The sequence below is a fragment of the Leucopleurus acutus genome, assembly GCF_964270905.1.
Source record: "Leucopleurus acutus genome assembly, chromosome: 3".
Lineage (NCBI taxonomy): Eukaryota > Metazoa > Chordata > Mammalia > Artiodactyla > Delphinidae > Leucopleurus > Leucopleurus acutus.
Genome location: NC_139145.1, coordinates 145,333,367 through 145,355,388, shown reverse-complemented (window position 1 = coordinate 145,355,388; position 22,022 = coordinate 145,333,367). Strand labels below are relative to the sequence as shown.

The window sequence follows — 22,022 nt, the reverse complement described above, 5'->3', positions numbered from 1 at the left end:
ACCAAGGTACGTGGTGAGTTTCTTGCCTTTTGGGAGGTCTGAGGTCTTCTGCCAGTGTTCAGTAAGTGTTCTGTAGGAGTTGTTCTACATTTAGATGTATTTCTGATGTATTTGTGGGGAGGAAGGTGATCTCTGCGTCTTACTCTTCCACCACCTTGAAGCTCCTCCAAAATACTTTAATTTTGGTAAAGTCTAATTTATCAGTTTTTTATTTTGTAGAATGTAGCTTTGGTGTCACGTCTAAGAATTCCTTGACTGACTCCAGGTTACACAGATTTTCTTCTGTTTTCTTCTAAAAGTTCTATGGTTTAATGTGGTTCATTTTGGGTGTGTGGTTTATTTTGAGCTAACCTTTGTGTAATAGAGTGAGATATAGGTTGAATCAAGGCCAGGACTAGGGTCAAACTCAAGCACAAAATTGAAGGAGGTATCAAAAAACTCAGTAATCAAAGCAAATTAACATTTTAATGTAATATTATAAAAAATAAGAATTAATGCATAAAATTCATGATGAGTAAAATTCCAGTGCTTTAAATAAAAATGGGATCAGTAACAGCGCTATGCCAAGCTGTATTGAAGCCCGAGGCAAAAGGAAAATTCAGTTGAACTGAGGCTGCCTTAATTTAAACTTTTGATCTTTTGTTCATTACAGGTTTTTTTGTAGGGGGGGATAGGGTGGAGTACCAGAGTGGGGAAATAGTAAACTCACTGCTGCCTTAGTGATACTTTGAATTCTGGGCTAATTCCCCGGTCCACCTACTGCTATTTAGTTTTCAGAAACCTGAAATTTAGGTTTTATAACTGCATTCAGAGGGAGAGACTGAGTGGAATGTGATCCCTGTATCTCACCCAGCACCAGGAGATTTTTTTTTTTTTTTTTTTGTGGTATGCGGGCCTCTTACTGTTGTGGACTCTCCCGTTGCGGAGCACAGGCTCCGGACGTGCAGGCTCAGCGGCCATGGCTCACGGGCCCAGCTGCTCCGCGGCATGTGGGATCTTCCTGGACCGGGGCATGAACCCATGTCCCCTGCATCAGCAGGCGGACTCTCAACCACTGCGCCACCAGGGAAGCCCAGGAGATTTTCTTTTAATTAAAAAAATCATAACTGTGGTGGAAAACTATGTGAAATAAATAATGAAATTGCAGCAAATGTGCCTAGGAGGAAGCTTGAAGATCACTGCACATTTGCAAGGACGTTCACATTATAGAAAATAAAATAATGTCTTTGATCCTAGTGCGAGTCCCCTCTGCTACACTGGTGATAGGTTCCCTTCACATAAGTATGCCACAGGCAAAGCTGCTGGCTTTTGCTTCATCAGCTGCCATCTGGCATCAGGCATACGTTGCTCCGTGTCTCAATATTATCTTCCAGAGTCCCTCTTGCCTACCTGAGGACCACGGCTCAACTCTCCTATATGAAAATTAGACTTTAACAGAAGAGTTTACAACCTCCCTAAGAGTTCATTTCTATTTATGAAATCCCATACCATCATATCTTTTTTTTTTTTCATTATTTTTAGGCTCACATTCTCATGCTTAGAGCCCACATCCTTTACTCTAGTCCTCAAGGAATTGGAGAGCAGCTGGTCAACATCCTCTATTTCCTTTAAGATTATAAAGTTGCTGTTCTGTCTTCTCTTGTCTAAGTGAACCAAACTTAGTTGTTGTTGTTTTAACCTTTCCTTGTGGGTCATATTTTCTCAACACTTCTGTTATCTTTGGTACTCTTCTTCTCAGACATTTCTGGATTTTCCAGTGACCGAATTGGAGTAAGGGACTCCTTGGTGCCCTGTGGGTGGGAAGGGCATTATATTCCTGTGGTGAGAACAATGTATGGCACATGGTAGGTGTTTGGTGAAAATGTGTTTGTTAATTTTGCTTTACCTTCTGTTATATTTTATTATAGTATGTTCTTATCGGGACTTACTATCATGGCCTATTCCATACCAGCTTCTCTTGTTTTTGTTTTTTGTTAATAGTTTTTTCTAATTAATTTGGAATTTCAGAGCATAAATATGTTTTCTTTTAGATTTGATGAAAGAAGTACAAATTTTAATTGTCTCCTTCTTTAAAACTTGAGATGATCTTTTTTCAGACCTACTAAAAATAGCTATGTTTTGATTTCAGTGGAGGAAGCAAGTTTACTGTGGATGCTTAAAATACTGGTAATCTAAAACTGTAATGAATATAATTTGTTTTGGTCGTTATACTGTTAATGAATATGATCTGTTTCCTGGATCTCTTTTGTAGAACACACTCTGCTTTGAAGTAAAAATTATTTCTTGGAATTTGTCACTGTATTTTATCAAAATTCTAATCTTTATTCTTCCTTAGAAGACGAATTCTGATGTGCTTATCATTTCATTTCTATTCTCATTTCCAGTCTCTTTTAAAAGAACAATTTATAAATTTAACCAGTAGACTCTTAGTTCAGGAGCAGTTATTTAGAGTCTCTATTCAACATTTTCTTCTTTGAAATAACGTTTGCTGCAGGAATCCAGATTCAAAACCTATAGTGAGTTGTCTTTTCCTATAATTATCTGTCTGACAGTGATCTCATTTGGGGAGTTACAATTAGATGAAGAACCTATCACATCCTGCTTCGGACTTCATAAATCACTGAAGGCGGAAGAATGAGGACTAAAAGCAGGGCTTGTCCAGTTTAGTACTTTATTCCTTTTCTAGTGTCATTTAACCCTGCAACATGCTGTATTAAAAGGCATCTACTACTTATTTGGTGTCAGCAGTCTCATGGAAATGTTTTCTGTTTACTATTTTGCTTCTATTTCTAGTCCTTCAAAGCAATAGAAACAGTCAATGTTTCCCTTTTGATTAGTTAGAAACTTTTTTTTTCTTCTCTACACAAGAGTTTGGTGTTTTATTGAATTGGCATTTAAACATATCTATACTTCCTAGTATAGACATAATTGCCACGAATGGCAAAACTGGGTGAAGAATCACCTACTAGATAACACGACCCTGAAGGAGAAACATACTTGACGCTATAAAATATCAAGAAAAGAGAACTTGATTTTGCAGATATGTAAATTTTGTAGGTGTTCAAAATGACACGCTATTCTTTATAAAATGTATAAAGTATAATACAGTAATGACCAGTGCTCTGTTGTCCAAACCCAGCACCATATTACATCACACTGGTAGAAGACCAAGTGAAGGACTTATATGTCTTGTAAGATTTTCTACCACGGATTTTCCTCTCCCAACCAGAATTTGATGAACGATCTTTGGTAACAAGTTTTCCGGCTGTTCTATCAGAATTCTGGCCAGACTTTCACAGTTTATATTAGTGTGGGGAAGAAAGACTTCTATAATTAACATATGTCCCAGGATAGTGTTTTTTCCTTTTTTGGAGTGATAGATAATGCTGTGTCTTTTATGATGAGGGGTTGTGAGACCCCCAAAGGGCTAAATAAAAGAGTATGATTTGTAAAACATCTTTACCTGTACTATATTAAGACAAATAGTGCTTTACGTATCCTGTTCATCTTCGAAGATTCAGCTTTTTCTTTAATTTTTGGTTCTACATACTTGATGATTTCCAAGATCTGATCATATATATTTCTTTTTTTTTTTTTTTTTTTTTTTTTTTTTGGCGTTATGCGGGCCTCTCACTGTTGTGGCCTCTCCCATTGCGGAGCACAGGCTCCGGACGCGCAGGCTCAGTGGCCATGGCTCACGGGCAGGCTCCGGACGCGCAGGCTCAGCGGCCATGGCTCACGGGCCTAGCCGCTCTGCGGCATGTGGGATCTTCCTGGACCAGGGCACGAACCCATGTCCCCTGCATCGGCAGGCGGACTCTCAACCACTGCGCCACCAGGGAAGCCCCATATACATTTCTTATCTAGTAGTTAGGGATTTCAAGCTTTATCCATTTGTGCTTTGTTTATTTATATAAAGAAAAGATTTATGGTTATTATCTTTATTCCCATCTCGAACTACTTATAAATGAAGAATGGTAAAGGGGTCTGGGTCTGTGTAGATTAGATCGAGAGAGATGGCCTTAGGTACTGCTTCCCAAGCTCTTTCACAAGCTGGTCCTCATGATAGATGATAATGTGTGATATAGCAGGCAAACCCACTCTTTGCTGGAACTGACTTGCCCGAGGCTCCAGTGCCCCAGGCCCCTCTCAAGCCTGCGCGGCTCCATATCTTGACACACTTGATCCATCCTGTGCCCACCAGTAGGAAGTTCTACAAGAATATTGGGAATGTGCCTCCAGTAAGCGCTGCTTCTTTCTGTTTTTTTTAATTTTTGAATTTCATTTTATTTATTTATTTTTACAGGAGGTGCTTATTAGTGATCCGTTGTTGTTGGTTTTTTTTTTTCGGTACGCGGGCCTCTCACTGTTGTGGCGTCTCCCGTTGCGGAGCACAGGCTCCGGACGCGCAGGCTCAGCGGCCATGGCTCACGGGCCTAGTCGCTCTGCGGCATGTGGGATCCTCCCGGACCGGGGCACGAACCCGTGTCCCCTGCATCAGCAGGTAGACTCTCAACCACTGCACCACCAGGGAAGCCCAGTGATCCGTTTTATACATATTAGTGTATACATGTCAATCCCAATCTCCCAATTCATCCCACCACCACCACCACCCCCAGTCACTTTCCCCCCCTTGTTGTATTTGCCTTGTAGGATCCACCACTGGTGTCACTCACCCTGTGGACTCCAGCTTCCAGCCTCTTATTTGTTTCCTGCTCCCAGACTGTCATTAATAAGAATAATTACCAGATTTTTTTTTTCAATCATTATTTGTGCTTTTTTTTTTTTTTTTTTTTGCCTCTGTAAGTTCTTCTCAAATAGCAGATTGGAGCAAACTAACATTTAGTGTTTTGAATTAGAGGAAGAAAATTGTATTTAATTTTCTTACCCAAGAGACCTTCCATTTTCTCTGAGATCTTTTTCTCGTGATGAAGTTCTTTAGGCAAGTTTATTATCAGATACAGATGTGATTCATTTTGTGCCAAGGACAATTACCAGGTTCCAGATTTTTGCTGCTTGAGCAGTTACCTTAATTTTAGAGCAGAGGCTGTAAATAAACTGATTTTAATAAATGCATTTTTCCATCCGTTTGGTAGGACTTAATTTGTTAATTAGATACCAGTTTTTAAAAAGCATAATCTGTGCATCTGTATCAAATATTTATGGCAGGAATAGAGCAACACTTTTCCTTGTTGTTTTTTTTTTGCAGCAACCCGTACATTTATAAAAGTGCCTTGGCATTTTTTTCTTTTCACCATTGAGCTTCTATCTGGTTTATCAGAGAGAGAATTGTTTGGGGCAGGGAAGGGGGAAGATTAAGAAAATTTCCAGCAAAGAGTGATAATTGCTACAAGTCTGGCCCTATGGTGGAAGTTCCTTAGAGTTGGAGGAATGTGGAGGAGGAAACAAGGATAGGCACGTGCTCACTTATAAGAGCAGAGAAAATGTCTTTAATCGTTTTTATTTGAGGGATGTCTCCATGGAGATCAGGTGGGTGTTGAAGAGTCTTATTTATTGTAGACTAAGGCTTACTCACCAGGTTTGCTTCCTGAACTTTAGAGGAATGAAGCTAAGCCCGATGGCCCATGCACGCTGCAAAATCATCCAAGTTTGGGAAAAGCAAGGCTTTGGGAGGACAGGACAAATAGCCTGGAAGAGTTTAAAGATTTCCCATCTTGCTCTTCTACCTCCCTGGCTCAATATTTTAGTGTGGAAAGCAGTTTTTCTTTCTCTGTGAAATAAAACTTGGGCTTGTACAAATCCAAAGAAAATTCTTTCTCCAGTACCTTTCCATTTTCATCTGCCTTCTTTTTATTTGCTTTGGACTCGCATCTTGATCTGTGTTCTTAGTTTTGGGGATCAGCATACACATGGCCTTTCAGATGTATTGGGTAGTCCTGAGGGTGTCCACGACCGTAAGACTGCCTCTACACAAGTGTGCAAAACTGTGTGACAGTCTCCTCCCCAGACAGGTGTTAGGCTCTTTATTTGAAATTTTGGAAAATGCTCCTTCTCCCAAGGAATCACTGGGTTAGCTTATCCATTCTTGTACTATGTGACAAAAACCAAACATGAAAAAACCAGATGGAGTTTCTTTTACAGTGTGGGTCAGCAGCTGCGAAGGATCAAGAAATGGTGTTTCATCATAATCATGATTAAGATATAAAATTATGAAGGATGTTAGGCTTCTTTTAGCATGTGAAGTAGAATAAGGGTGGTGTTTAGATATGTGCATTACGGATGCCTAAGATGTTATGCAGGCATTGATTTCTTTTATAGTAACATTTGTGAACTGGGGTAGTAGTTCCTTTTTCCTTCCTTATGATTTTAGTAATACCATCTGCTTTTTAGTATAAACTTCTCTTTCTGGGTCAGGTGGGTTTGGAGATGATTTTAAATCTGCCACATCCCTTCCTCCCCATCATCTTCTAAAACAGGCCTTTGCATAATTAGGTGGTATAAAGAAATGAGCACTGGAGTTGCGAAAACCTCCCTGCTGAGCCCAGCTCCTCTGTGTACAAGTTATGTGACCTTGGGAAAGTTACCCAGCCTCCTACAAGCCTCAGTTTCTTCTTCTTGTGAAATGGGGGTGAGATAACTAATTTTGTAGTGTTGCTGTGAGGATTCAACTACTTTAAATAACATAAAGTTGCAGATACCTAATAGTTCCTTTCCTACCATGTCCTAAAATATAAATTTATTTCTCTCATTGATTTCCTCCTCTTCTTATTTGCTTCCATGATTTCACTTAAAGTAAGCAAAACAAAACCACAGAAATAAATTATTTGGAATTTTTTGTGGCCTTTTTACTTTTGTAGAGGGGTAATTCCAAAATTCCTGTTTTGGAATCTTGACACTGCCTTTTGTACACAAAGTGCTTTCTTCTTCTCTGCCCCCCACCCCCTCTTTTTTCTCTGGTCTTCACAGAGAAGAAAGATCTCTGTGTTGAGCACATGAAAGTCTTGTAACTCCTTGTCATCTTGCTTATGATCTCCATCGCCAGTTACTGTCTCTTTGTGGCTGCTGCTAGAGCTGAGCACTTTTGGGGCAGACTGTGGTTCCTCTGCACTGCCAGATTATCTAAAATGACAGTAGGTTTTGGTTTAAAAGGCTAAACTGCGACTTCCCTGGTGACGCAGTGGTTAAGAATCTGCCTGCCAATGCAGGGAACGTGGGTTTGAGCCCTGGTTCGGGAAGATCCCACATGCCGCAGAGCAACTAAGCCTGTGCGCCACAACTCCTGAGCCTACGCTTTAGAACCCGTGAGCCACAACTCCTGAGCCCACATGCCACAACTACTGAACCCCACGCGCCTAGAGCCCATGCTCCGCAACAAGAGAAGCCACCGCAGTGAGAAGCCCGCGCGCCTCAACGAAGAGTAGCCCCCACTCACCGCAACTAGGGAAAGCCCGTGTGCAGCAGCGAAGACCAAACACAACCAAAAATAAAAAATAAATAAATTTTAAAAGACTAAACTTAATTTTTATGGTAACATGGGGGTCAGCTTAGGCAGCTAGGGGAAGCCAGTGGTGGTCCCACGTGCTTCGGTAAGATGAAGTAGATTAGTATAAGAATAAAACCCTTTATCGATTTCATTAAGTAAATCAGTATATTAAAATATGCAGACTAACTTCAGAATCTAGTTCTTTGCAGTACAGTGGCCTTCTGCTTTCTCTTTGGTCCATGCAGATCTCCTGTCATGACAGTTTCCTCTGCTCCTTTAATTCAGATGTGCTCTCTACCCTTCATTTGCTGTGTCACTCAGCAAATGTGTACGTCTGAATGTGGCAAGCCCCCAGCTACAGAAGTACCTCTTCAAGAACAGAGGATGGAAGATGTCTTTGGTGGATGGTTGACTGAGTGAATGCATTCCTTCTAAGTAGTTATAGCTCATCTGTCTTCTGATAGCTCCTTGGGCTTCTAGCAGGCACGTGTCCCATTGTTGTTAAGTAAAACCCAGTATGTGTGTTTGACAAGCTAGCAGCGTGGCAGCTCTACTTGCTCCCCAGCCTCGCTGCCGTCTCAGGGGTTGTTTGGTTTGGCAGATGGCCAGCTCTCTGCTATAAGATGCATTTCCTTGACAGGACAAAGTGTGGAGCCGCATTAGCTGCAAAGTTTACGAAGGTTAGCTAAACATACACAATAAATATTAATAAACAAAAAAAGCCCACCCACCTTTGACTTTGAATTCTGTTTCTTCGTTCCATGTTTTGGAATCCTTGTAATATTTGATTAATAGCCAGTCTTAGGGTAATTGAGCCTTAAGCATCTTTTACTTAAGTCAGACTGCTCCCAGAGTCTTCATTGGCTGCTTTGGTGACTCACTGCCACAGTGGATGGAGCTCTGGAATGACTGTTTAGTTCAAGGGGTCTCATTTGCCTTCTCCTTGCTTCCATGTAAAAAGCCATGTGTGTGTCTAAGGGCTTTAGAGGGTAAAAGCTGTGAACAGGAATAGAGGTGCAGTGCCCTGAGCTTGGACTCCCTGGAAAGCCATCAGACATTGGTCTGTTGGCCTGGGCCGTTGCCTCTCTCTAACATTTACACCCTCAGCATAGAGGGAGAGAGTAACAGTAACCTGCTGCCCCTGGAAACTGCCTGTTTGGCTGGGTGTCTTGGAATTTACCAGGCCTACACTGTGGATCTTTTCCAATTCTGCACCCTGCTCACTTGAAAACATATTTGAGAACCAGTAATCTTAGACTGCTTAGCCAGATCTCTAGAGAACCAAGGAAGAGAAATAACTTTAATGCTATGTCCTTAAAGTTGTCCTGGGGCGATTTGTGGGTGCTGAGATTTCTGAAGGCCCTTGAAAGCCCCTCTCACTCTCCTCCCTTGCTCTCTGGTCCTTGCACATCCCTCTTTTTAGGCCCACATTGTGAGGGAGCTAACCCTACTCTGTTTGTGGGGTACTTGAGTATAATAATGATCTGGAGAAATCAAATTATCCCTCCTAGGCAGTAGTGAGTTTAAGTTGAAAATTGTCTCTACCTCCACCTAGCAAAGCAATCCATTTAGGCTTGGGTGAACTGTAACATTTAATTCATCCCTGCAGCAAACATTTATTGAGTTCCAGACACTAATCTAGGCACTTGGGATTCTTGGCTATGTAAAACAGACGAAGATCGGCCTGTGTGGAACATATATCCTAGTAGGGGAGGCAGACAATAAGCATAATTAACAGTAAACTATATAGTACTTTAAAATGGGATACATGCTGTAAAAACAAGGAAAGTAAGGGGAGTTGTGTGATGTTTTAAATAGGGTGGTCTGGGTAGTTATGACACTTAAGCCAAGACTTGAAGGAGGTGAGTATTGGCTTGGATGAACTTATTCTAGGTAAGATATGAAGTTATGTTTGTGACTCTTTTCATGTTTCCACATACCTGGCCTTGACCATCTGGAAATTCCCAGTGGTCTAGGAGTACTTCTCAAATTAGTCTCAGTGGCTGGCGGAGAACCTGGTAGTCAGGTTGTGCTTTGCAGACCATGAACTACTGATATACTTAATTCCATCTTACCAAGCAGGCACAGTTTTATTAGGAGAAAATGTGACTTTTTATACACATGCATTCTAAAGTAAGTTTCATGAGCATATGCACAAAGCAACAACCACCCCACACCCTAAAAGCCAAACTTTGATTTACTATTTTCATCTTTTACTAAAAATATGATTTACTATTTTCAGGTTTTTCTGTTAATATTCCCTCACCATTATAAATGTTTTATCATCTTTTAGCACTTGCTAGTAGACATTGGGTAGCAGGCCCCACAGGTTTAAGAAAAATTGTGGAAAGAAAACTTAAAACTGTGAAAACGTGCCCTTTGAACTTAGTTTTCCCCCAACGACAGGGGAAACACAACCACTCTGATTTGGTTTTCTCAGTAGAACATCTCAACGCTCTTCAGTGGTGCAGAGCTTAAGAACCACTCTTCTCGAATATCGTCAGGCATGAATTAGAAGTTCTGCAGACTCTTTTACATTTCCTTCTTAGTTTCTCAGGAATCTCAGAGTAGGAATTGCAGCCATTTAACTATATGCATTTTTTTTTTTGGCCAGTCAGGTGGGAGCCAGAGTTTCTATCAAAAGGGGTTGCAGGGATTCCCAGATATTCTGTCTTAAGAAAAGAGCTGGATGGCTGGGGAGAAGAAACCAAAGAAATCCAGCCCAAGTTAGATTATTTGGGAGACAGAAATTCCATGATTTGCATTTTCGTATTAGAACAGAAAATGGCAATATCTAATTGTACCCTTTTTCCCTTAGTCCTTGTACATTGCCAGGCGCGTGAGAGGTTCCTGATAATCATTGAATTAATGTTTCCACTCATTTCTTGCTCTATCAGAGTGAGATCTGCAGAACCCAGCACATGCTGTTTCTGCCTACCAACCTTAGCTTCATTTTTTCCCCCTTAATTCTATCCCTGCCATCTCTTCCACCTCTGCCCACTTACTTCAGCAAAAATTAAAAACAGGCTGTACTTCTCACTAAGAACTCGTGGTTCTTTCTGACCCCAGAGTACCACTTATTTTCCTTACTAGTGATGAACTCACAGGCTCATAACTTCCAGTAAACCTTCTCCTAAATAGCTTTTCATTCAGGTTAATATCAAGGCTTTATATTCCATATCTCTGTTTTACTTCTGCTACTGACCTGCTGGTTTATCTCATAGATAGGGAGATATTATTCAATGTTTGCAAATGTGTGTTGTTCCTGAAAAAGCTTTATGAGATTTCGATCTTTGTAAACTAAAAACAGTAACCACCTGGTCTCAATATGCTGTCCAGAGGGGCATATTTATTGTGTGTATAAAAGCATGAAACACTGAGATCTAAATCTGCTTCAGTGGTAAAATGAACTGAGTTATGTGGGTTCAGCATTCTCAGATGCCAGCCTCATATGGCAGCAGAGCTGGGAAAGCCCAACTTTGTGGTTTCGAGGCTGTCAGGGAAGGAGAGGAGGGATGTCAGGAAGGGAGCATCTTTTTTATTTTTATAGAGTATCACACAGATAACAAGTGATAGAACAGAACTCAACCTCAGGAACACAACCCTATGGTTTAGAAGAAAATGCCCTAAAAGTTACAGGTAGTCATCAGGGTGATTTTCAGTTTCGTAAACAAGCCATCAAAGTACCAGCAGATTTTTTTTCCATTTTTATGTGCCCTCTTTAGTTGACTACCATGCCTTTTCTTTACAGAGTGTTGTCCGCTGCCTGTGGCATCCAAAGCTGAACCAGATCATGGTGGGGACTGGAAACGGATTGGCTAAAGTCTATTATGACCCCAACAAGAGTCAGAGGTATTTCATAAGTATTGCCTGTTTTAGATGGATGACAGCAACTGGGGGAGGGTTTTCTTTTTCCACCCCCACTTTTATTTATTTCCCTCTTTGATGGGGATCCACCCTTTTAGAAAATGCAGCTGGCACAGAGTAAAGCCTCAAACTCCTAGTATTGTGCTTTAAAGAGGATTTGGATATCTCCCTTGATCCATACAGAATTCAAAGTGAAAGTTTCCTGGGGATTTGCAGTTCTTTAGCTGAAATGTTGAGTGCAAGGGGAGAAAAAGGCCTGCCCACTTTGCATACCACCCTGGACAGTGGCATTAGCAGTGATGCATGTAAGGGATTAACAAAGCAGGGAACTAACCACTTATAGGAAATGGAAACGGCTAGTCCGTTTTGTTCCCTTTCTGTTTGGGCTTTTATCAGGTGCCGGTTTGGATGTTTGGCAGGGTTGTTCTCTGCCAGCAGAGGAGGACAGCACAGCTACTTTCCCCTTCAATCCCGTGTCTGTCCGCAAATGCCAAATTTAAGCATACCAGTGTGCTTCAAGGATCCGAAAACTTCACTAGAGGCTCAGTCAGTCTCTCAGTTATTTCTCTTTTCCTTGGGCACAAAGGTAAACATGTATCACCAACCCCAAAAAAGATGGGTTTGTTTCTCTTTGTTAAGGTATAGTGAGTGGTTAGCTCTTTCTTTAGAGTCAGCCGTGGCTAGCTAGTACTAAAATGCACATGCTGTATTTACTGGGGTCCCCCGTAAACCTGTTTTGAGCTCCCACATTCTTTCAGGGGAAGGGAAACCCATCCTCTATTAGTGAATATGTATTGACTATGATTTGGCTCGGAATAGAAGCAGACAGAATTTTCTGGAGTTGGAACCTTTGCCCTATAAAATAAAGTTATATATTGTGGTCTTTCAGAACAAATAGGATTTTGTTTGTTTTTTAATAAAGAAATTGAAATGCTAATGTAATTAGGATGAGAGGAGGGAGTCTGTTTTACTTGAGAAAATAATGAACCCCATTTGATAGCACCCTTTAGAAGATTCCTATCTTTGGAATCTTTACTTTAAGAAATTTGCTTATTTGTTTTTGTTTCTCCTGAAACGGATGCTCATTATTGCTAAGGAGAAGTGAAATGTTCTAAGCACACTTTTGGTTAATCCCACACATTCTTGGACTGTAGCCCCTTGGCAGCACTGCCAAGCTGACTCAGTTCCAGATCGCTTGTACTCTTGTACTTGAATTGTAGACAAATGCCACTTGGGCTGTAGACTACCTAGGTTGCTTTCATCTGAGACATAAACTAAAATTTGAACCCTATGACCTTTATGGTGAAAAGGTTGATTAATGTTATTAATATCTCTTTAAGATCTTAATTTTAGGTTATTTCTATAGATTTTTTAAACTGGCCTTTTGTTTTCCAGTTACCTTTCTAACCCTTTCACAGAGTAGTAACCACTGACTCAGACTTGCTTTCCCATACATTTAATCTCTTATCGCCAAGGGCTGCATCTGTTGCCAGTCCTTAGAAAGTCAAGGACTTGGTGAGGTGGTGTGTACAGAGCATGTTCCTGAAAGTATCTAATGCTTTTGACGTAGACTTTGTTTCTGAGACCAAATAAAGAAAATCGTTTGCTTTTACCCCTCTCAGGGGAGCGAAATTATGTGTGGTTAAAACACAGCGGAAGGCGAAACAAGCGGAGACTCTAACCCAGGACTACATCATCACCCGTAAGTTGTTAGCATGGTTTCTCCATCACGTGCCTGTCTTCTGTTCTAGTGTGCTGTTGATCTCATGGCTTTAGAGACAGAAAAAGCCCTCCGAGTTCAGGCATATGTTACAAAATACCCCTTTCATGTGTTCAGGGCTGGGGGTCATATAGTAGCTAACCCTTTTAGCTTCTGTGCCCCGTCACGGAGACAGGGTTACTTCATGTAACTTTCAACCCAAAAGGGAAAAGCCTAAATTCTGTGACCATGTGATAGACTGATCCAGAGACCTTTAGATATAAAATGAACTACCTGGGGTATGATCAGAAATCTTACCAGGACAGAGCAGCTTCTCTCGGGTTTGTCACACAGCCTCGTTAATCTGGCAGGTTTTTGTTTCCCAGAGTCACAGTCTCAGACCTGTCACAGGTTGCGGCTAGGCAGGAGATCTTGGATGCAGTAGCGGTTGTCATTAGCAGATGCCCCTGTGGACTGTATCGGTGGCTCAGTCTAAAGACCAGGGGGTGCTGCACTGCTGGGTTTTCTCCCTGGTGGTTGGTCTCATCTAAGACCATGTCCCTTGGAGCTGATGATCAGTAAAGAGATCCGGTGACATTTTTTGCAAGAGTAGAAGTGTTAAAGTCGGTGTCATAACCAGTCTAACTCATGTGATTACATGCAGCCTACTTCAATTCCTGCATTCGTTTGAAGTGAAAAGCTATTTTTCCCCCTCCTAAAAATACTGTTGTGTCGTGTTGCCCGACAGAGTGACGGGTGGCTGTGTTTCAGCTCCCCTGACTCAAGGTAGGCATATTTTACTAGTGAGTGATATGGCCCTGGCCCAGGCTGGAAGTACGGGTAGAGGATAGGAGGGGTACTGGAAGTGTTTTTTAGGTGTTAACAGACATTTCTTTCATTCATATCATAAATTTCCTTTAAACCCCTATTATTCCTTTAACTCTCCCCCAGTTTTCTCTTTTAAAGGGGTTTTAATTTGCACATAAACATTCAAAGAAATTATTCTCGTACTTTTTTTGGTCAAGAAAAGATATTTGATTCTCTCCCCAATAGTCTTCTCCCTCTCCACCAGAATATCACACTGTTTCCCTTTTTAATACATATTTTCTTTTATATTCTGACACTGAGCAACAGCAATTGGACAAATATTACTTTGACTTTTATTCCTTTGTCGACCATATTGAAAAGGATTAAGTCCCCATCAAGTCACCACATCAGGAGATTCAGGCACCTCCTTGCATTCAAGGCAACCTTTATCCCAGTTTCAGTGGGATAAGTGTTCCTCCCTTCCGGTTTCTCAGTGCTGTCAACTCCTCCTGAGAGGTGGTCACATTTCAGAAATGTGTGAAGTGATTCCAGTGTTTATGAGGCATCTGAGGAAACTTCAGGGCTGACAGGCAAGCTGTTGGCATTATTTGCATTTGGGTCCTATAAGAAAAAACAAGAGGCAGTCCCATTAAGTGTTTCTTTTCAAAACCACAGAAATTAAGTTTAACTGCTGCCCATGGTTTGGGAGATGGGGAGCCTCACCAATGTTTCTGTGACGGTATTTGACGGCATTTCCTGAGCGCCATTAGTTGCCAGGAGAGGTGAACAGTGAGCCTGGTCTCAAACGAAATTGGCTAATTGGTTGCAATAAGACTGTCTTTTATTATTAGATGAAGGCTGTCATTATGACTTCCATTTCATCGTCATTTACTCACGCGTTAGCTGTGTTTTTGGTTGGAAGGGTTATTATCATAATGAAATTTTTCAAATGTGACTTCTTGTAGCTCATGCCTTGCCTATGTTCCGCGAGCCCCGCCAGCGGAGTACGAGGAAACAGCTGGAGAAGGACAGACTGGATCCCCTGAAGTCTCACAAACCCGAACCTCCTGTAGCAGGCCCAGGTGACTGTGATCTAACTAGTGACTTGCAAAGGGGGTTGCGGGGCAGGGTGGGGTAATAGATACAGAATTTGGAAGATCTTTGGGGCCTAGATGCCTGTCTTCAGAGATTTTACTAAATAGGGGTTTTCAAACGTCTTCTTTTAGCATCGGAAGTTCTTGTGTAAAGATCTGATGCAGAAACCCAGTGCATAAACTGATAGAAATGGAGCTGCTGTGCTGAAGTAGAGAGGAAGCCCGGAGCCCTTTCTGCTTGGTCTCCAACTAGAGCCCTTTAGGTGACCTCGGTTGAACTCTGGGGCTCCTTGGGACCCAGTGTTAAAACCACTGCTCTCAATATTGGCTTAATATGCAACACTGGGTACTTTGGCCAGAATTTAGGCTGGATTAGGTTTCACACAAGGCAGAAAGTGAACATCATTTAATTCTGTGTTGATAAAATGGAGCTGCCCATTTCCCTAGAAGATGAATAAAAATCCTTAGAGTGAGTTTCTAAGAAAGTAGGTACCAGTAGAAAGCAAGGCAGCATTGGCTATCATATAGCACGTACCTTTGCTAGAATCCCGTTTTCTGTTATCACCTGCATAGTTTCCATTTGTCCTATGTTCACATGCTTAAAGCTTATGACTTGTTCATTCATGTGAACCTGAGTTCTGGACCTGTATCTGTTTGGCCTGACCCTTCAGCATTGAAAATATTTCATATACCACTCTCAATTTTTTTTCCATTTTCTCTGCCACCATCCTAATCAAAGTTCCTAAATAATATTCTTGCCTGGATTATTGAAAAGCCCTTCTAACTAGGCACCTTCTCAAGTCTCTCTCCTCACCACCCTACCTTCGTTCATCTCACACACAGCTTTTATTCCCAATTCCTGTAGCTTTCGTATTGCTACTGCCCTCAAATCTTCATAAGTTTTACACTGTCCAGTTGCATTTCCAGAGATTGAGTTCTCTTCAGTCTGAATCTAACGCACTTTTTTTTTTGCTGTACGCGGGCCTCCCACTCTTGTGGCCTCTCCCGTTGCGGAGCACAGGCTCCAGACGCGCAGTCTCAGCGGCCATGGCTCACGGGCCCAGCCGCTCCGCGGCATGTGGGATCTTCCCGGACCGGGGCATGAACCCGTGTCCCCTGCATCAGCAGGCGGACTCTCAACCACTCTGCCACCAGGGAAGCCCCTAATGTACTTTCGAGCTTTACACCTCACCTCTCTCCTACTCTGATCTTCTCACATGACTGTTGGTTCATTCCTGCCCCCAAATGCCCAGTAAACTTGCCCCTTTCTGTACTTTTGTATTTAAACCATTCTGCTCATTGAAAATAACCTTCTGTGTCTTCTGAGTTCTCCCACATTGGGTTTATCTCTTCCTACAGACCCCCTCCCCCCACCAGATCAGCCTGAAGAGCTTTCTGCTTCCTCTCCTTCCACTTAGTTACTGGCCATGCGGATTCTTTGGCAGTTATTTCCTGCCTTATAAAATTAATCTTTTAGTGCTACTTGACTTCTCATGTGGTCATGTGGTGTGGTTTTTTGTTTTTCCTTTTTTTTTTTTTACTCTTCCTAAAAAGTCATACATCTTCTGAGTACTGGGAACCAGGCTGGCAGTTGGGGATCCAGTGGGGAACACATTCCTGCCCATGTGGAGCTTCCTGTCTAGAGCAATTACAGTACAGTAAAATAATGTGAATCAGTCTGTTCATCTTGTTTTCTCTCCTACAAGGTACTTGGCAGATGGCAAGCCCTAAGATATGTTTGTTTAAATCTAAAATAGCACCTAATGATCATTGGTTATTTTTATTAGTTGAATTTCATGTGTTCGTGCCTGAGGAATTTTTGAAGGCATACACATGGCGAACTATTTGTATTTCTTCCTACATTGGTGTCATTGTGTAAAGTGAGCAACGAAGGCATAATAAAAAATGTCTCTATTTAAAACTGTTATGGGGAAGTTGAGGTTTGGTGATGCCCTACTTTGGTTTTGGTGATCATACTTGAAAGCTGAAAGGACGGTACTCAGGTACTCCTGAGATTTGTGTGCTTCAAACCAAAGTCTGGTAGAAGCCTCAGAGTGCTCAAAACCTTGGTTCTGTAGGGAATGACAAAAATCAGGTAAACCTGAATCCCTGACCCTAGGCTGTCATCCATTTAACCGTCCGCCTTGGAAGCCAGCAGTGAGGGATTCTCAACCTGGTCAGACAAGCCCAGTGTACAAAAGGTATATGCTCACTCCATTCCGGATTTGGTTTTTTCCCTTTGGAACAGGTCGTGGTGGCCGGGTTGGAACCCACGGGGGCACCCTGTCGTCATACATTGTGAAGAACATTGCTTTGGACAAAACCGATGACAGCAATCCCCGGGAAGCCATCTTGCGGCATGCCAAAGCAGCCGAGGACAACCCGTATTGGGTTTCTCCAGCCTACTCCAAGTAAGGAAGCAGCCGTTTAAAATAGAAAATGTATTATGTTTAGTGAATTGGGAAGAGCGTAACAATGGCTGCTTTGAGGTTCTAGTTTCTCCATATCTTTTTTATTCCCAAGCATGAAAAATGGCCAGGTACTCATGGTCCTGAAGCCTAGGCATTTGTTTGTATCTGAGGACTCTAAGCGGTAAATGTTTAAATGTTTAGCATAAACCCATTATGTGAAACCCATTCTACCTGTGATAAAAAAAAAAAAAAGAAAGAAAATCACTGCCTGTCTGCATTATCTTAGTTAGGGAGGGTTAAAAGCAAATGAAAGGAAACAGTTTGTAGAATCTATTATTGAGGATTAACTTTTATTTGTAGAGCTGTGTTTGTCAGTAACACTTAAACATAGGCAGAGTAGAGCCTGCCTGCTCAGATTCCCTCAAATAACTTCGCATGTGTGAACATGTAGTTGTTCTTAAAGCCACTAAACCAGCACATTTATACTAAAGAACAGTAATATTGTAGACTTTTGGGGTTTTAAGTTTTTATTGTAAACTAACGTTAGACTCACAGAAAAATCGTAAAAGCAATGCAGAGAGTTCATGTATACTCTTCACCCAACTTCCCCTGATGTTAACACCTTCCATGGCCATAGTACAATTAATTGGCAACACCATGAAATTAACATGGGTACAGTACTGTTAACTGAGCTACAGACCTTATGTGATTTCCCCAGTTTTTCCATTAATATCCTTTCTCTCTTCTACAGTCCTATCTAGGATCCCACGTTGCATTTAGCTGTTACTTTTCCTTTGTCTCCTCCAGTCATAACACTTTCTCAGTCTTTCTCATCTTTCATGACCTTGATGCTTTCAACGAACACTGGTTTGTTATTTTGTACACTTTCTCTCAGTTTGTGTTTGTCTGATATTTTCTCATGATTGGAATAAAACTGTGCATTTTTGACAAAAGTAACACAGGAGTGATGTTATATCCTTCTCAGTGCATCACATCAGGGGCTTTGTGTCCCTGAGTCTGATGACTGGTGATGATAACTTTGATCACTTGATTAAGGTGATGTCTGCCAAGTTTCTCCACTGTCGAGTTACTATCATTCCATTTTGAGTTAGTAACTTGCTTGGGAGTAATATTTTAAGACTAGGCAAATCCTGTCTCTCAGACTTTCACTCCCTCGTTTTATCATGCATGGATAGATTTGCCTACAGCAGTTACTACTGTGGTGTTTCCCTAGTGGTGTTTTCTATTTCCCTCTTTTTTTTCTACATTTATTACTTGGACTTCTACTAAAAGGAAGAATTGCTCCTCTCACATTTCTTTATTTTTCAAGTTTTTAAATATAAGTGTGGACTTTAAAATACTTTATTCTATGGGTTAAAATCCAATATTATCATTATTTAGTTTGTCTCTCACATTGTTCCAGTTTTGGCCGATAGAATCTCCTTCAGAATGGCTCCTTTATTCTTTCAACAAGGTGTGTTTTTTTTGGTTTGTTAGTTTGTTTGTTTTTTAGCACGTCCTTATTTTCTGGCACCACAAAATGTTCCAGGCTCATCTTTGTTTTTGTTTTTGTTTTGCCACAGTCCTAGAATCAACCACTTCTCCAAGGAGCCCTGGCTCCTTTATGTTGGAGAATGATGGTTAGAAACCAAGAGGTTGGTGCTAGATGTGCTCATTGCTACTAAAATGCCATTGCTTCTAGGTCCTGTCAGCCAGCAAACCTCAGAAATATATGTTTGTATACTAACCTACACATATACACACATTATTATTTCTCTATGTATCTATCTGTATGTATATTTTAAATAGTGCGAGTTTAAACTGATGCCCCTGATTTCAATCCTGTACCACAGGGTTCATTTAACCTTTTCCCTTTGCATATTTGTAACTTCTTTCTCCAATAGTGAGAAACCCAGCTCATATTATCTACAGTATATTTACTTATTTGTTCAATTCTAGTCTACACCTAAAATCATTTTAGAATTGCTAACTGCCACCCGCCCATGAGAAACACTTTTCCTAACTAAATTACAGCATTTGTGTACAGTTCTTCTTGTCTTTTTTATCCTTACAGTGTCTAGTCAAGTTACTTAGCTCTTTTCTTCTCCACTCCCATCAGTGTGGTTATGTTATTCATTTGAAAATGAAGTTAGGCTTATTTTTAGTGTTTATATTCCTTTATATTTTTAGGGTGTGGGTAGGGTATATGAACTGTTACTGTGGTGCTAGGGGTCAGAACTTTAAAAGAGATATACTCAGGGAAGTGTCACTCCCTCTTCGTCCCTGCTCCCCCATTCCAATACCCTTGCTTCTTTCAGTCCTTTCCCCACTCACCCCTATAGGTAACCACTCTGTTTTATCTTCTTTTGCACAAATGTGCAGATCTGTATTTTCTTATATTCCCCTTCTTTCTTACATGAAGGTTAGCATGGTATAAATAGTCTTTTGAGTTTTGTTTTTTTTCGCTTAGCAGTATGCCCTGGAAATCACTCTCCACCAGTTCATAGAGCTCATTCTCATTCTTTTACACAGCTATATAGTGCTCTGCTGCCTGGATGTACCATGGTTTATTCCACCATTCTCCTACATATGGGTATTTAGATTGCACCCAGTATTTTGCAATTACTAACACAGTAAATAAATTTGTGTATTATATTTTTGTATTGTTGGAAGCATATTCAGCTTTTCTCTTGATGTTTTTATGTATTGCTAAAGTTTTCTCTTCAATTATGAGAAAGCTGGACTCTGATTACTTTTCAAAACATTTATATGCTAGAAGGAAACCAACTTTATAAACCAGCTCAGCTTACTTGTTATACTGATACTGATCCTCTGTCTGCTGATCATCATGAGCTACTTTGCCTAAAAGTAAAACACACTGTCCTAGCTTGGGTTCCTTAAAAGCAGACCCTGAGATAAAGACTCTTACACAGATGATTTAAGCCAAGAAAGTGCACAATATTAAATAAAGTTCCAGGGAGGGTCACTTTGGCTTAGTTCCACAAGGTGATCCTGGAGACCCTGGTCAGAGCACACAGTAACTGGAGTATTTCACTCCAACATCTGTTGGTCCTTGGTGATGACTAGAGATGGGACCAGGGGAGACATTTCAGGCAGTTCCAGCTATCCTGGGCTTTAGCAACCTGCCGGCAGCCCTCTGACAGAGAGAGGTCGGTGCTGCTGCTGCGAGTGAAAGCACCCTGCAGAAAAATGCTAAAGGGATTTGAGGGCCCCTGGTGGGGAGCACCGCATCCTTTGCTATATGTGTTGTAGCAGAACAGACTTTATTTACTGTGTAACGTCAGTGGTGGATGTTTGCAACATGTATTAATAACCAGACAGTACAGATGGAACATCTCTGAACAAGTAGTTGGATAATATTACAACAGCTAAGAGGGTCATATCAAGGCTGGCCAGCTAAACAGTTTGCATGTAGCCTTCATTTATATAGAATCTGTGTGTGTATAAGCTAATATATGTCAACACATCCTTGGCACTCAGATACGCTTATGGATTATGCCTCTGACACTTCTGTTTTTAATGGAGTAGTTATTTTCTATTATTATTAGGGATCTTTTTATACTTCAGAAAACTTGTTTATAAGCATACCAAAAATTAGCTGAGGAAAGAAGAGTAAACAGAGCCATGGTTTAAAATTTGCCAAACATAATATGTATCATTTTGATAGCAAACTGCTCCAAATAGACGTGTGTACGTTTGTACACAAAGTAAATCTTGAGGTGTCTCCACAAATATTGAAATGATACTGTTTGCTGATTAATGATTGATATTAGCAATATGTAATTCATAGAAAGGTGTCAGAATTACCACTGAAGAAAATGAGACACTGAGAAGGTAACTTTTAGAACCTACTGGATTGCAAGTTATTGCTAGAACCCAAACCAGGAACCTGGCCTTAGAACTTCCAGGTTATTGTTCTAACTTCTAACAACTAATTATCTTGATAACAAGATTTTCATGTCTGAGATTTTAAGTAATACGTGCACACAGTTTTTAAAAAATCCAGCAATGCTAAAGCATAGACAATGGAAACTTGAAAGCCTCCCTTTCACTTTAACCCCCAGTTCCTTCGTTCTACCATTTCGAGATACCCACTGCCGACAGGTTCTTGTATTTCCTGCCAGAGAGAGTCCATGTATAAATGAGCAGACATGTGTGTAGAAACATTTATTGTTTAAAAACAGGTATATAACATGTTTTACCAGCTGGTCTTTGTTTTTGATTGTTGGTTGGTTTTTTGCTTTATGTATCACTTGGGAGATTGGACGAGACCCGTTCATACATATCTAGCTCATGCTGTATACTTTCTTGATATTTTCCATTGTGTGATATATTATGCTTTTCTAAAACAGTACAGTATTGAAGGAAGTTTGCATTGCTTTCAGTCTGTTGTTATTATAAACAATACTGAAATTAATATCTTTGGACTCCTTGACCACATATGCAAAACTTCAAGAAATAGAATTGCCAAATCAAAAGATATTTGCACTTTAAATTTGTATACATAGTGCCCAGATTTCTTCCAAAGAGACTTTTTAACCAAATTATTCAATGTATCAGAGCTTCCTTCCCCTCATCCTTCTATCTTTGTCAGTCTGATAGGTGAAACCTTGTATTCCATCATAGTTTACACTTTCATTAAAAATTTTCTAGGCATCTTTTCATATGTTAAAAGCCTC

At 40.8% G+C, this 22,022-nt stretch overlaps 1 protein-coding gene across 1 annotated transcript in view; it reads left to right on the top strand.

The window, feature by feature from the left end:
- Positions 1–22,022, top strand: part of WDR70 (WD repeat domain 70) — a 304,294-nt gene that overhangs the window by 270,273 nt on the left and 11,999 nt on the right. Inside the window, exons 14-17 of the mRNA XM_082835820.1 lie at positions 11,196–11,296; positions 12,934–13,013; positions 14,783–14,899; positions 17,160–17,322. Of these exons, the coding sequence (XP_082691946.1) occupies positions 11,196–11,296; positions 12,934–13,013; positions 14,783–14,899; positions 17,160–17,322 (461 nt within the window). The remainder of the gene's footprint in view (positions 1–11,195; positions 11,297–12,933; positions 13,014–14,782; positions 14,900–17,159; positions 17,323–22,022) is intronic.